This window comes from Akebia trifoliata, chromosome 7 (assembly GCF_017979445.1).
Source record: "Akebia trifoliata isolate Shusen 1 chromosome 7, ASM1797944v1, whole genome shotgun sequence".
NCBI lineage: Eukaryota > Viridiplantae > Streptophyta > Magnoliopsida > Ranunculales > Lardizabalaceae > Akebia > Akebia trifoliata.
In genome coordinates, this window is record NC_141381.1 from 3,618,682 (window position 1) to 3,635,169 (window position 16,488).

Below are 16,488 nucleotides of genomic sequence, written 5' to 3' on the forward strand. Positions count from 1 at the left end.
TGATCTCCTCACCGTAGAGATCATCCTCACCAAAATCAGCCCATTCCAAGACCTCTAACCCATGTTTTGAAAAAGTGTTTGCCAAATTGTTGGCCACAGATAGGGACCTATATATATATATATATTTGTGTGATATATATAGAAGAGAGATGAAGATCAAACCAAGTATTTGGATAATAAAATTTTTCTTCTTCCTATAATTTTATTTTATTTTTTCCTCTTTCTTTCTTTTCTATTTTTTTAGAATTGTTTGTGTCACAAGTCATTGGATACAATTTGATAATAAAGATGCATTTTCATGTGTATAATCAAGTTTCTTCTTGATTTCATCAAGCACGTGTGCGTATGGAATGCACCCAAACACCCTAAAGTGTTCCAATCTAGGCCTCTGACCAGTCTAGGCTTCTTGCAAGGTTCTATCATTAATACTCTTGGTTGGACATCTGTTCAACACATAACTGCCCAAAAATATTTTGGATTTTAGTATGCATTTAACAATACCCATAATTGTTCAATTTTTTCTTTCAGCCATCCCATTTGCTGATGTTGAGTTTACTCCCACATCAGACACTCATTGACTTGTTTCTCTCCTTCTAAGCTCCTGGACCCCTCCACTTATTTTAGCCCACTCCGGCCCACACGTGCGGGGGCATGTTGAGTTTAGTCCCGCATTGGACACTCATTGCCTTGTCTCTCTCCTTATAAGCTCCTGGGCCTCTCCACTTATTGCCAATTGGTTTTGGGTTGGACCCCCAAACTTATCAGCTGAAGAGTGTATCTGACAATCAACTACTGTTAAATACCATGTTTCTTATCAAATTTATCACATGCAATGTATTCACCACCTCTGTCAGTCTCAAACACTTTAATACTAACCCCAGTTTATTTTTTCACGTCTTGAAAATTTTAAAAATACACATGGTTCTTATTTTTGTTTCAAAAAATAAACCAGGTTTTTCTACTAAAATCATCAATAAAAGTAAGAAAATACATGTTATTATTTGAAGCAACCTCAATTGGTCCACATAAATCTGAATGAACCAATTCCAAAGGCTTTGTGACTCTCCAAGATTTTAAAACAGGAAATACATCTCGACGCTTCTTTTCCAAACCGCAAGCCTCACATACTTTGTTAGGAAATCAATCTCAGGAGCCCGGTAACCATACCTTCTGTGCAAGAAACTTTAAACTACTAAAATTTACATGCCCAAAACACATGTGTCATAACTAACCATTAACATCCATCATAAAACTAAAGCAAGGCAAATTTGTACACTAAATATTTAGTGGAAATAAACAATTTGGTGTCATATTTACCTTTGCTATCAGTCCTTTCATTCCATCACTGATGTTACAAACACCCTTGCTGATGTGCACATCATAACCTTTTTCAGATAATTGTCCCACACTTAAGAGATTTTGCTTAAGACCGGGAACATAATACACATTGGAAATAACTTTACGAGATCCATCCTTTAACATAATGGAAATTTTCCTTTTTCCCATGACAAGGACTTTTGTATCATTCACAAACTTCACTTATGAGTGAATAGTCTTATCCAACTCAGAAACATCTATTTTCTACTTCACATATGGTTATTACAACCTGTATCCAAAACCTACTTATTTTGGTGGTCTCCTCTGCGACATTGCATGCTAATAATGAAGTCTCAGGATTGTCACACTATTTTAAGCAATATTAGCATGAATGTTTTGTGTTAGAATTCTTTTATCTACACTCTGACTTGTAGTGATCATATTTTTTGCAATTATAACACTAAATGTGGGATTTATCGTACCTTGGATTTGAATATTTACTTTTGCATTTCCATTGTTTACCTTTTTCCTTTATTTTTGGGATCTCTGCCTTCTCCTTGGCACGTATCTTTATCTTTTTTTCTATTCCACCCCAGGTCTGTAAGGCTTCTTCTGAAGCTACCCTCTCAGATTTCTCATCCATTCGTTGCTCATGGGCTTGTAAAGAACTCATCAACCGTCATATTATCTTTTGATTCTTCAATAGCCATCACCACCTGCATGAACAACATTGATAGGGTTCGAAAGATTTTTCTCCATAACTTGGAGATCTGAAATCCTTTCACTATAGGTTTTCATCCGATTGATGAAGGTCAATGTCTGATTAAAGTAATTGGAGACGGCATTTGATTTCTCCATCTGAAGAAGCTCAAACTACCTTCATATGATTTGCAACCTCACCTTTTCAACTCCTTAGTAAGAATTTTCTAGGATATTCATGCTTCATTCACCGAAGTTGTGTTGGCAACTTTTTCAAAGACTTGACCATCCACAGATTGTAAGATAAAAAACCACGTTTTGTGGTCTTTCTTTCTGCTCTCCTTCAATGCATTTTTTTGTGCCAGAGTGAGATTTGTTAATCTGCCGGTTCCTCATACCCTTAACTAACTACTTCCCAAATCTCCTGATATTCAAATAGAATCTTCATCTAGATCCTCCAGTACTCAAAGTTATTTTCGTGGAACTTCGAAAGTTGTGGCTGAAATGGGCCATTCACCATAGCCATAGCTTTGATACTAATTGTAGGACGCAATAACTTGTAACAGAAGCAATTCTCAACAAAAAAGAAGAAAGAAAGAGAAAAAGACAAAACAAAATTGAAGGAAGAAGACAACATTTCATTATTAAAAAAAATATTCTCCAACATGCTTTGTACAATTCCCCATCTTCTTTTCTCTATATATAGATCAAAAAAATAATATATTTTTAATCAAACAAACTACTAATGACAAAATTGAATAGGACAAAATACCTAAAACAATTCTAATAGGAAATAAAAACAATTCCTAATAAAAGACAATCTCTTAATAAAAAATAAATTCCTAATAAAAAAGGAAATTAAATTCCTAATAGGATTCTTGTTTTACGGGTTTCCAACATTTCTTTTAAAAATCTGCAAGGAAAGATTTAGAATGTTTTTCATTCTATTTGTTGCAGCCTGGGTCTTATACATAATGAGGTGCACGATTGTTGGCTTATCATTGCTTTCTCATCAAGAGGGTGCATTATATGGGATTTGCTTCCTTTTGTCATTTACCAGGGAATTTGGAAAGAGAGATATCACAAGGCATTGAAGGTAAAGATGGGGATCTTCATAACATTATCCTGAACATCAGGGCCTTAGTGTTACATTGGTCAATGGTGTTCAAGGGATTGAAAGTGCTGTTTTTTTAGTATATTGGTATCACATAGGACAATATTATTACTAGCAGTACGTGGATTGTAATTTTCCTCTCTTGCTTGCTTCTTGTTGACTCTCAAAGGGTCCTGAAGACCTTTGGGGTTTCCTCTAAACTCTTTCATTGTCTTCATAGTTAAATCTTTACATTTATCAAATGTATAGATAGATGAAAGTGTAAATCATTCAAAAATATCAGGCTACTACTGTAAGTGTAAAAGTAAATACCTTTCCATGCATCCCTTCAATGGCTTTTTTAGATTCCTCCTCTGTCGCATAACGAAGGAAAGCAAAGCCTCTTGGTCTATTTGCAATTTTATCCATCACCAGATTGACTGCAAAAAAAAAAAAAATGGTAATGTTTCAAGCAACATGAAGAATTGTAAACCCCCCCCCCCCCCCCCCCAACCCCAACACACACACACACACACACACACACACAAATGGAAAAATGGGCAACATAAATATTCCCAAGAGATTGAAATCTATCTCGATAAATTCCAGAGAAAGAAAAGTTGACACATGGACAACACTATTCTCACCTTCTACAAGTTGGCCAAAGTTTTGGAATGCATTTCTCAAGCTCTCATCAGTGGTGCGGAATGAAAGCCCTGGATACAGAGGTAAATTAGTTACTGGATAGAAATGAGAGACTATGCAAATGTATAGAAATCTTAGTTGGAACAGCATATGGGGTGACTATCTGGGACATCTATTGATGACTTGAAAAGCTCAGAACAAATGGTTCATAGTAGAAAAACTGCCTTAAGTTGACTAAAAGAGATCAGTTAATGACAACTCTGTATCCCAAGCTTCCTACCCAATCTCACTTAACACGCCTCACAAGACAAGCAGATTATAATAAACAGTTCGTCTTTTTTCATTAACATGAGAGAGCACCCTGTGGTGCATGTTGCAATGGTTGCACCAGTTTAACTATAACATAAATAAATCTTAAGTTCAAAATCATTATAGATGAGACTGTCCGAGACTGCTACAGAATACAACAGAGGAAATTCGGTAAACAGGTTTTGACAGAGTAATTATATTTTGATTCCTTGGGTTATATATTAGGATGAAGGTGCCACTTTGGTGAGTTGGTAAAGTCTGTGAATGGTAATAACACTAACCTGGGATCCCAACCCTGCATTCACCCATTTACCTATCAAAAGAATAAATTATAAACTGAAATAGCAGACACACGAATTAAGGGGTTTGGAGGTGTAAGATATTACCAAATCACAAATAAGACAGCTGGGCAATTACAAACATGTGCATCATGAGCAACATGTAACATATAGGTAGGGAAAAAGGGTTTCTTGTTGTCCAAACTACACTTACAAAGCTTCATTTTCGCATAAGGAAGACGTTAAACTCTAAAGCACACGTTTAAATTGTCTTAGCATCTCTATAGTTCTCAAAATTAGCATTAACTCAAGTCATGGTAATACAAATTTCTTAGATAATTTAAATTCACTTTGAAGCCTCTAGGTTAAAAGATGATTCTCCAAATGTTAGTGTGAAGGCAACTTAAATGGAGGTTGAGTGAAGAGTAGCCAATATGGTTGATCATATCATTGACTTTGATGAAGGGTTAAATATTTTGCACAAGCACAATCTTTAAGTGTCAATAGGGTTGCTGAGGCGTCAATAAAATAAATGTTAAAAGCATAGTAATTTGATGCACGGAATTTCACTACAGGATTAATTCGAGTACTTCAGTCAAAGATGGAGAACGGAAATAATGGGATATGAGAATGGTTTGAGTATAATTCGAATCCAACACTCAACAAAACTTTCAAACATTGTGATGCAGGACGATGCAAACTTAACCTAAGATGGTGATTTTGAGATCAAGAATGATTACCAATAACAATAAAATATGTAAAATAAACTAATGCTACTAGAAGTTACTGGAAAAAAAAAATCTAACAAGTAATTAAAAGATTCTTAGACTAAGTTACAATCCTACAAGGCTACTCCCAAATATTCAAATGTCGATAAATGTGGTAACTCTATAATAATGCCAATGGGCAAAGTTGATGTACTAGCTCCAATTCCACATGACTATCTTCTAAGCATGAACAAAAATTGAAGTAGAATTTCATTTTCCCCTTATGGTTTTACAAAAATCTCAAGTATCTCTATTTATTGAGTTTTTATGAAAATTACAATTACATATACACATATTATTAGAAAAAATAAGCTTAGAAACCTAACAAAAGGCAATCTTTCCATGCTTTAACAGGGTAATAATCCTTGGAAATTCATTACAAAATGGTGACGGATGTAACAAGGATAATACAGTTCCTAAAATTAGCTACATTGGACACCATGTTGTCAAACAAATGTTGGAGACACTTTATCAAAGAAATTATTAGTGTATTTTAAAAAAAAATCATCAATTATTTATATATTTTCATATGATTTAATTGTATATTAGCTTATAATACATTCAGATGCTTCCTCAAATTTTCTCTGTTGCATTTCCATCAGTAACTAATGTAAATTTGTATCTAAGAAATGCTAACAATCACTAGTTGTACCTTCGATGGTGAACCAAACCAGTACCTACTACCTAGTTGAGTGAGCAAGTTAGTTCTATGTTGTATACTTAGCAAGAACTGAAGTATTTAAAGTACGTTTCTCAACATATAGAATAAATTGTATGGGCATATTGGTGTAGTGGGTTTGTAGGGGTAAGTGTGTCCAACACTTCATACTTGTGGTAGACACCAACAAACATGTAACGTTGAGGTAATATAGGTTTACTAGACTGATATGGAAAGTTAAGGCCAAGTGTCTCTTTCATCTCTTCATCGATCAACACCATCATTGTGGCTGAGAGGTCAATAATATCACAAGAAGAGGAAATAAAATCAATAATACCAACCAGTTTCATATTCATATTTAGCTCCTTTATTGAATCCTAAATTCAAATTATACAACCATTGACCAGACATTTGCAAATTAACATCACAAGATGAGGAAATAAAATCAAATAGAAAAAAGAGGAACGAAAAACTTTGCATATCAACAGGTCTTAATTGCATGTAAATACCACATTTTTTTTTTATTAAAAAGGTAAATCAGCAAATGCAATAAGATCTTGTAAATCTAAATGTCAAATATATAATTGTTCCAAAAATCAAATAAAACATACACAATGCAATCTATATAAGAACCATAAACCAATTACTTTTCAAGTACTTATGTCAACTCATGGTTTTAAAACTCGTTTTAACGTCTCATCTCGTCCGTGAATGAGACCGAGTCATCTAGAATGAGTTTTCCAATACGTTTGAGACATCTCGTTCAACAATGAGAAAAATGAACGTGGGTTTTAAATCTCATCCGATACATTGACTTGTCCATCCGTCTCGTTGCTGGGTGATGCCGAGATGACTCGGGCGATACAACTTGGTCTTGGACGAGTTTTGAAACCATGTGTCAACTACAATCATAATAAAAGTAGATAAGAAATTGGTTTATAAATAATTCAATAACTTAGACATTAATCCTAGGTCCTTCATAGATTGCCATTTTCACCCAAATAATATCTTTTTACCTATGTGGACAGAAGATACGGCATTCATGTAGAAATGCCTATCCAGACTGACCCTCATATTAGGCTTCTTTAAAAAACCCAAAACCAAAACCATTTGATGAATCTCTCCCCCTCTCATTACAATTTCTTGAAAATCAAAGAATAAAAAACAGTTTTTTCTCTAAGAATGCAACTAATCTGCCAAAAAAATGCAGAAATGTCTATCCAAACTGACCCTCATATTAGGCTTCTTTAAAAAAACCTAAAACCAAAACCATTTGATCAATCTCTCCCACTCTCATTGCAATTTCTTAAAAACCAAAGAATAAAAAACAGTTTTTTCTCTAAGAATCCAACTAATCTACTAAAAAGAAAAATAAAAAAGAACAACAAAAGAATGAGAAACCCACAATTGCAATTAATCTACTATGTACGAGAAAGAAAGAGAGAGTAGAAATAAGGTGAAAGATACAAAGGGATGATTCAGAGAGATGAAGGTTTCACTCACTCACCACTGATATAAAGCTTAGTGGATGAGGCAGTTGTACTGTTCTTGGGAGAAGAAGGAAGGCACGCCACCACAACGCAGTCATGGCGGTTTCTCCTTAGAGTTACAGAGAGGGACAGAGAAGGGAACAAAGAAGAAGAAGAATAGAGGGAATTTAAAGGAGAAGAAAGAGAGATTTCTATGTTTCTTCTGATAGATGAAGATACGGGAGGAGTAACTGCAACTGCAACCGCAACTCCTGCCATTTCTTTCCAAATTGAAATTATCGGACTTTTCGACTTTGGAATTTATTTGGATAGAAACTGTTGAAAGAGAGATTTTCCAGCGTGGTTTTTAAACTCGGTATCTCGTCTCGTCTCGTTCAGCTGCGAGACCGAGTTGACTCGGACGACACGTCTCGTTCAAGTTGTCTCGTTCAACATTGAGACAATGATTTTTAACCATTTAAAAATCTAAAAAATTCAGAAATGATTCTTATTAAAAAATAAATCCAAAAAAATATATAATTAAAAAAAAATCGATTTGAGAGTGAAAGAATAGAGGGTTGAGACTTTTACTCGTTTGTCTTGATTAACTCAGACTAGATTTTCAAAATCTCGTCCGATTCATTCCGTTTAATTCGTGAGTTAATCATATTTTGCACTGCCTCGTTTGTATCGCCCGAGATATTGGAAAATATCATCCGAGATAACTCACGCTACGCAGTCGTTTCAAAATACTTTGTGAGTCGGTCTCTTTCAACTCCGATACCAAGTTAACTCGAACGATACGTCTCGATCTCGGATGAGTTTAAAAACCATGTTTTCCATACTGACAGAGGTTTTAAAACTCATCCGAGACTGAGACGTGTGGCCCAAGTAAACTCGGTATCGTAGTTGAACAAGACCAACTCACAAGTCACTTTTTTGACTGAGATTTAATACCTCACGTTCAATTTTTTTAATTTTTTGAACGAGACTTCTCAAACGTATCGGAAAACTCATCTGAGACGACTCGATATCGGACTTGGATGAGACAAGACGCGAAACCGAATTTTAAAACCACCACATAGTAAAGTTTGGATAGAAAACTATGTTAGAGGTGTCAGAGATTTTTTTTAATTTTTTAACTCGCTTGATTACATCCATTTTTGCATTCTTGATTAATCAATTTGTCAATTTGCTTGCAATGATTTTTTATGATAGACGAATATTCTAAATTTTTTTATTTGTCGTTAAATATATTTTCAAAACTCGGATGAGATATTCTATATCAAAGAAACATTAGAAATCACATTATATTAGAAAAATGTGACTCGAAACATATAAACCATTATTTTGGGATTAAAAGAAGTTTTACGAGAAAAAATGTCAAAATTTTGATTAAATTGTAAAAATACCTTTGATGTCAAAACACCCTTAAATCATATTATGTTTGAGAAAGCCTTATTGAATACCTAAAATGATAACTTGGAACCAAAGAAACTTTATCAATATCCACAAAATTGATAAATTATCAAAATAGCTCTCGAGGGACATGCATTTATTTCATGTCAAAAAGTCATAAATGATACAAACCGACATTTTCAATGAATTCCTCGTGAAAATTGATTCTAAAACATCCCGAAACATCAAAAAACAACCTCCTAAGATGAAAGTCTTTTTTTAATGCAAAACGATAATTTTTCAATTCTAGGCCCTGCTTTGTACATTACAAATCATTTGCAATGAATGATTTACTATTACTTGGTAACCATTGCGAAATCTCTTACCAATTTTTTTTTTGTGTTTGGTTGATCTTTGCAATACAAATTTTCATCGTGATTTTGCAAATGATTTACGGTAATTTTTGTGTTGCAAATTATTTGCTAAAATTTCTTAAGAATTTAGGTGATCCATGCAAATTTTTTTTGCAATTAAAATCATTTGCATTGTATATCATAGCACCAATAAAATTGATTTCAGAAAATTATTTACATTTGTAAATGATTTGTAACATACCAAGCAGTGCTTAAAATTTGAAAATCTGAAACCAATAAATGTAAAGTAGAATCTTAATAAATCAAATTAAAATTTTTAAATAAATAAATATAATTAATTAAGCTTATGGACCCAATTTCATGTATTGGCCAATTAATTTAAGTGGGCCTACCAAATATTTAATTAAAGAACCCTCCATAAGAGGGGTCTCAAAGAATACAAAAATAATTAATTAAATACCTTTTACGAGGAGTCCCAAAAAATTTAAAAGTTTTTATTATCCTTAAATCAAATAAATCAAATCCAAATCAACATCACTTGAAATTTTATTGGAGAATTAGATAAACACTATCTAAAAAAGACCTAATCTAACTCAAACATTATCTAAAGACCACTTTAAAAATACAACCCTACCACCAAATCTCATATATGCCTTCATAAATTCTGAGGAAAATTTGTCAAAATCTTTCCAGAACTTCCTCAATACCTTAAAATTGAAGTCCCGACTCAATTCTCATACCCCAAGCCTTAATTTCCAACCTAAAAAAACACCTAGAAAACCTCCAAAACACTTAGACCTAGTCGAAGAAATTCTCATCTTAAAGCTCGAAACAGATCTAAAAGCGGATACAGATCAAGGAAATTCGTAAAAGGAACACTCACCGTTATTTATGAGGGAACACACCACTAGCAATTAACCGTCAATCACATCTACACTGATACTAGAAATTAGGATTTTTTACAATGTAGATTTTGGATATTAGTAGAGATCAACTTTCGTTGGTCGAGATTAGTGCCTAGCACCTTGCAGTCTCATAACCTGATCCTTGGATCCAATCTCTTCGCAGACCTCGACCCTTTATCTATAATAGAATCGATTTCGGTTCCTAAATTGTAAAATTAGGTGGCGACTCCGTAAATCTCACAAATAGACTTTTCTCAAACATGTAAAGTGGATCTGCACCCACAAATCGAGGTGCCTTCACAAACTTCTATAGTGTTGTTAACCGTGGCTAATAATTTAATTAGTTAAGTTGATATCTAACTCATCCGAAATTTGTTTTAAAAATCGTTTTTATGTAGGAACAATGTGAAGCATGTGGAGATTTTAACATGCATAATGGAACTAATTGCGCACCTTTTTAATAATTGATTTTTAATTGCTCTTATATACTAGAGTGCCGACACACATGCATAAAAAATACTTATTTGTAATTTAAAATATTGATTAAATAATTTTTGAAGATTTCACACTAAAAAGGATAAAAACTAGAGTTGTGATGAATGCAAGCGGTTTTGGTACACAGCTGAGGTGGCAAGGACATAGAATCGTTGATCTTTTTCATCAAGATACATAGGAAAGGATGTGCGATTTTGTGCCCTTGCCACACCAGTCGTGTACCTAACCACGTGCATTCATCATTATTCTAAAAACTAACCATCCTGATTACAAGGTAATGTGGATTGCGATTTTCTTTATTTTTACCAAAATAACCTTAATAATATTAAATTAAAATATAGAGGTGAGAGCATTTGTGAGATTCAAATTTTTGAACCACTTCTACTCGTCCTTCACTCACTTCACTACAATAATAAAGATGCATTTTTCAATGTCAAACTCAATGCTTCGTGAAATATTCCATGTATATGTCATAACTTGATGAAATCTATTAAAATTACATTTAAATATTCAAAATTATGGACATACTATTCTTCAATTGTCATTCATTGTCCCAAATCGTTGGAATAATCCTGAACTGACTTCATTGGACATTGCGTTCAACATTGTGTTGACATGGCAATGCATAAAGAATCATAGATTTTTTCGCTTGTATCTCGAAAAAAGAAGTGAATGATCATCCATGCACTCAAGCGCAGATTTAGAGTGAGGACAATGAGGACACTTGTCCCCCATAAGAATTTTCAGATCTACCAAGGATTAATGAGTTATAAGGACAAATAACGATGAAGGTAAAGAAATCTGTCGTTATTGCCTTCACAAAAAAAAAAAAAAAAAATTTACACTCTTAACTGTCCCCACAAACAAAAACTTTTCCACTCAAACGTTGCACCCACAAAATTCTTTCACACTCTTAGTTGCCCCCACTCTTAGTGAGTAAAATTTGGCTCCGCCCGTATGCACTGCCACATCAGCATAGTGTTGAATGCAATGTCCAACGAAGTCGGTGCAGCACGACACTCATTTCTCCACTAGATAATTTTTTTGGTTAAGGAATTGAAAGATGAGGGTATTTTAGTAATTTTGTTTAGTCTCTCAGGAAAGACCAAGGTTCAGGGTATATCATAAGTTTGAAATATGACCTCTCTTATCTCGACTCAAAACATTCACTCAACCGGGAAAGTAAAAGCATTTTCAGTTAAAATTCATAGAAGGTCGAACCTTCCCTTTCACTTGCTTTTGCTTTTCCTCTCTCTCTAGTTCAAAATCCAGAACATCAAACCTTTCCTCTCCAAAGCAGAAAAAAACAAAAAAAAATGCCACAAAGTCTCACTCAAACCCTAACAATTCTTCTCCTCTCAATCACACTCAGCTCAACATCAGCTGATCATTCATACTCTGGATCTCCTCCACTAAGCGAATGGAAATCAGCCAGAGCCACCTATTACGCCGCGTCCGATCCAAGGGACACGGTTGGAGGTGCTTGTGGGTACGGGGATCTAGTAAAGAGAGGATACGGTATGGGAACCGTTGGATTGAGTAGTGTTCTCTTTGATCGAGGACAGATCTGTGGTGCTTGTTTCGAGTTGAGATGTGTGGATGATCTTAAATGGTGTCTTTCGGGTACATCCATCATTGTTACTGCCACCAATTTCTGTCCTCCCAATTACGGACTACCGTCCGACGGAGGAGGACACTGTAACCCTCCTAACAAGCATTTCGTCCTCCCTATCGAAGCCTTCGAGAAGATTGCTATCTGGAAAGCTTCCAATATGCCCGTTCAATATCGCAGGTACGCGTTTCGTATCGTATCGTATCGTATCCTTTCTTCTCTTCTATGTGTTGTTCTTTCTTTTACATTGGTTTCATGCTAACTTAGGCTTTACGATTCCGATTCCTTTTTGTTGCTAATTTACGCTGGGGAAGTGTGCGTAGCGTTGTTATCGTACGCTCACTTTTTCTCTTTTGGGACGATAGGGTCTCGAATTCCGTGTTTTCAGGTGGATGTCTTTCATCGGGTCATCCGATTTAGGATGTGAAATTACTATAATACCCTCAATTAATGAAGGGGAGTGTTTGGTAACTGGGTCAATGTTAAATCAATGCACACACTCAACAACACACATAGAAAAAGGGGCATTTTTCTCTCGTGAAATGATGGTCATTGGGTGGAGTGGGGTGGGGGACGATTCTGAATGGTTCCCCTTAATCCCAATTCAAGGTATATTTATTGCGTTGGGAATTCGGAATCCATCAAATAATGAAAAATGACTCAAAAAATATGCAATACCGACCCTTAGATTATGCAATCCAACAAGTGAGGATGCATGTTTTATCCCGACCATTGGATTTCGTGTTTTAATGATGGGGATTGCATAATTTTTTATGAGTTATTTTTGGGTTTTGTTAACACGTGTCCTAAGGATATAAGTTAAGTTGCATTTAAATACACCTCCAAACTCTATTTTCCAACTGAAAATGCCCTAATTTTTTTTTTCTACCAAAAAAATAAGGGAAAATTCTCAAATAATTATCGAAGTTTTCAAAAATACCGAAAGTGTTACATGACATAACTACCACGTAATGTTGGCAAAATGTTAGCAAATTGCCAACATTAGCAACATTTCGAAAATACTGAAAACTTTTGTAATTATTTGGGAATTTACCCAAAAAATAACCTCAAATTTTTGTTTCCAAGGTGTATTTATTGCATCTTAACATCTGCTCTTAGGGCACACGTTAACAAAACCTATTATTTTTTATTTTTCTTGAGTCATGGGTCCTTTGAACCTTATTTATTATAGTATCGTTGTTAATTCTTATTTATTATAGTATCGAAGTCGATATGAATCAGAATCATCTTTACTATTATAATGAGAGAAGGCAAAGTAGAAGTGGTTAGACACCAAACTTTGAGTGGCTTAAATGCCCCAACTTTTATATTTAAATTTAATATAATCAAGAGTCATTTTGGTAAAAAAAAATCAAGAAAATTGCAACCCACTAGTTTTGAAAATTACAAAAGTATTCTTTTTTACTATACAATCTTCAAAAACCTTGGAATTAATATTCTAAATCATAAATATGCCCTTTTGATACACATGCCACCTTCTAGTTTGATATACATGCACATCCCTAGTGAGAAGGGACAACCCACTCCTAAAACAGGTTTGTGAAGAAAGGTGTTGGAACAATGGGTAACTTTCTGTTTTAGATGAAATGTAAATGCAAAATAGGAGGAAAAAAAACTAAAAATAATTAGGTTCTTGTCCTCTAAAGAAACTGCACATCTTGTCATTGTCATATATATGTTGTGTTGATCTTTTATTTTATTTTATTTTGTTGAGGGGGTTAGTGGCTAGTAATGGTCATATATGTTGATTCTTTATTATATCAAATTTTATCTTAAGAATCCTGATTGATCTCTGAGCCCAAACAAGTGCCTATACACAGTGGTTTTAGGTTTTATCAGTTCCAAGTCCTATACTAAATTGTAAACTTAAAATCAAAACAATTTGTTTTTGAGAAGGTTATAAATCTTAAAATCAAGATAATTCAGATTGGATAATATTGGGTATTGGTTAATGTGTTTCCGATTGAACACACTTGGCAAGGTCTTTAAAATAGGGAAGTCCGAGGTTCATAGGGGGCAGTTTAGTCATTTCAAGAATCTTTTTTTGGTTGATTTAAAAGCTTATTTCGATAATTAGAGTTTTTTAGGTTAAAGTAATAGAAATTTATTTAAAAAATAAGTGGATAAGTAGAATATTATTTATTTTTTCATTTATGTTGGTTGAAAAAAAAACCACGTCTTTAATATAAGTTTAGTGTTCAGCAGGGCAAAGTTGGGTTCAAGGGAGTTTGAACCTTGGATGTGAGAACAAACACTCCGCATGTCTTACCAACTTACTAAGTTGGCACTTCATAAATCTTTATATTAATATGGAAAATGTTGAAGTAACATTAAAATGTACATCGATTCTCACACCGCTGATGTGGATGTATGTACGAAACCATAGATGCTTTTAATCGAGATAAGAGTGAAAAACATTTATGGTTATGTGTGCACCTCCACATCAGCAATGTGAGAATCGAATTGATGTACATTTCAATGTTACACCAGCACGACTCTATTATTAGTAGTAGTAACAACTTTACATTTAAATAAAATGTGTGAGAGCTTTCCAAGGGTACCAATTTTATCTCAGATTTTAACTCATTAACACTTTAAGTAAATCCAAATCAAATAATCTAATTTAAGATGGAGAGGAGAGGAGAGACTTGGATATGTTGTTGGTTGCAATAAAGTAATTTGAGGGTTTTGTAAATGTAGGCATCTTGAAGGATGGTTTGGTTGTCTCTTTAAATTACAACAATCCAAATTATATTACATTCCTTCAAAGATAATCACATCGGCTGAAATATTAGTAATATCACAAGCTGTTAGTTTAAGGTGCTTTGTTGAGATTTAAAAAAAAAAAGTGGTCATTACTCAAAACGAAGTCTGTCGTCACATGTTTGTGATATACTCCAACAGTAGCTTCATAATATAGTATTTTAGATGCAATAAATTTAGTGTCCCATAACATACCTTATTGTATTTTATCTATTAACCATTCTAAGAACAGCATGTTAATTTTGCTAATTTTGGCTCTCCAGAATCAGGTGCAGAAGGGAAGGAGGGATTCGATTTACAATCGATGGCTCTGGTTACTTCTATTCAGTTCTGATCAGCAATATTGCAGGTGCGGGAGACGTAGTAGCAGTGAAAATTAAGGGGTCAAGAACAGGGTGGCTTCCAATGGGTAGGAATTGGGGGCAAAACTGGCACATAAATGCCGATCTAGAGAAACAACCCCTCTCATTTGAGGTTACCACCAGTGATGGTATCAGACTTGTATCATACAATGTTGCACCTAAAGATTGGGTATTTGGGCAAAGCTTTGAAGGCAAGCAATTCTAATCATTAAAATAGCTCTTTTCATCTCTTTTTCGTTGTATTTGGGGTTGGAATTAATGATGGAAAGATGGGTTGTTTTGAGTTGGAAAATAGCTTTTTGAGGGAAGAAGACGGCTTTACGTTGGTGCTTTGTTTTCTTTCTAATTGGGTTGGAAAATTGCTTTTTGAGGGAAGAAGATAGGTTAAGTACTTTGGTATCTGTTTTAGTGCATAATTTTGGAACAAAAAACAGATAAATCAAGCTTCGTATCTCTGGGTGTCGATCATTGTTAGAGTTCTATGTTACACTACTGTATGGCTTCTACAGCTGAAAATTTTAAGTTTCAGGGCACGACAAGATAGGTTTCAGAAAATGCTGATAAAAGTGATCGGTAGAAGATGTATAACGGGTTCCAGGATAAAAATAGTATGTGAAAATCTTTTGTTTACAATAGGCTAGTAAAATATTAGCTTATTGTACTTCATGCAATTTATATTTTTGTGACATTTTGGTGTGCTATGCTTGATGATTCAATGACACTCAGTTTCCATGCATTTTTAACTTGATTGTCATTGTTGTAGCTCTTCATCAGATAAGGGAGCTATGGGTTTGTAAACTGGCGATTCATACCGATTACTGCATCTTCTGTAAACATATTTTTTACATGCCTCGAAAATGGCTAGTTGATTATATTTTTCCAAGACTATGAAGGGATCCATCTATGGTGATCAAATGAATTTCAACAGGATCGAACATCAATTTTGGTGATCAAATAGCATTTGCAACAACAGAAGCAACACTTAAAATGGGTCGGACCCAAGCCGGATCTGAGTATATCTGTATTCAGATTCAATTTTTTATCTGGATCTGTATCCGGCTTGGATCCTACTATATAAAATCATATCAGAATTATTTTTCTTTCACTTAAGCTGCAACCAACCCGACCAAATTGCTTGATTTAGGTTGGGTCAGATAATTCCATATTGTCAACGTTTATTCTTCTATATTTCTTTGCTAATTGCTATAATTTTATTTTACAACATTAATCATTTTATTTTATAAGAATTCATGTTATATTTAAAGTAGTAGGAAATGATATTTTAAAAAAGCTTAAAAATATAATTTTCAAAGTAATATATTA

At 34.1% G+C, this 16,488-nt stretch overlaps 2 protein-coding genes across 2 annotated transcripts; one reads left to right on the plus strand and one right to left on the minus strand.

Moving 5' to 3' along the window:
* Nucleotides 1–1,724: 1,724 nt before the first annotated feature.
* Nucleotides 1,725–7,570, minus strand: LOC147398013 (uncharacterized). Its single transcript, XM_086447125.1, has 3 exons — nt 7,274–7,570; nt 3,757–3,825; nt 1,725–3,549 (listed from the first exon to the last, which is right to left on the minus strand). Exons 1-3 carry the CDS (start codon nt 7,512–7,514, stop codon nt 3,410–3,412), a joined length of 450 nt encoding a protein of 149 aa, XP_086303251.1. The 5' UTR covers nt 7,515–7,570; the 3' UTR covers nt 1,725–3,409.
* Nucleotides 7,571–11,572: 4,002 nt separating this feature from the next.
* On the plus strand, nt 11,573–15,901 carry EXPA13 (expansin A13). Its single transcript, XM_086447126.1, has 2 exons — nt 11,573–12,199; nt 15,067–15,901. Exons 1-2 carry the CDS (start codon nt 11,724–11,726, stop codon nt 15,368–15,370), a joined length of 780 nt encoding a protein of 259 aa, XP_086303252.1. The 5' UTR covers nt 11,573–11,723; the 3' UTR covers nt 15,371–15,901.
* Nucleotides 15,902–16,488: the final 587 nt, after the last annotated feature.

Excerpts from the sequence above, each read along its gene's own strand:
- LOC147398013 (XM_086447125.1), bottom strand. The coding sequence starts at position 7,514 with ATGGCAGGAGTTGCGGTTGCAGTTGCAGTTACTCCTCCCGTATCTTCA. Across the intron at positions 3,826-7,273 it reads CACTAAGCTTTATATCAGTG|GGCTTTCATTCCGCACCACT; the intron begins GTGAGTGAGTGA and ends CTCTGTATCCAG. Across the intron at positions 3,550-3,756 it reads CTTTGGCCAACTTGTAGAAG|TCAATCTGGTGATGGATAAA; the intron begins GTGAGAATAGTG and ends TTTTTTTTGCAG.
- EXPA13 (XM_086447126.1), top strand. The coding sequence starts at position 11,724 with ATGCCACAAAGTCTCACTCAAACCCTAACAATTCTTCTCCTCTCAATC. Across the intron at positions 12,200-15,066 it reads ATGCCCGTTCAATATCGCAG|AATCAGGTGCAGAAGGGAAG; the intron begins GTACGCGTTTCG and ends TTGGCTCTCCAG.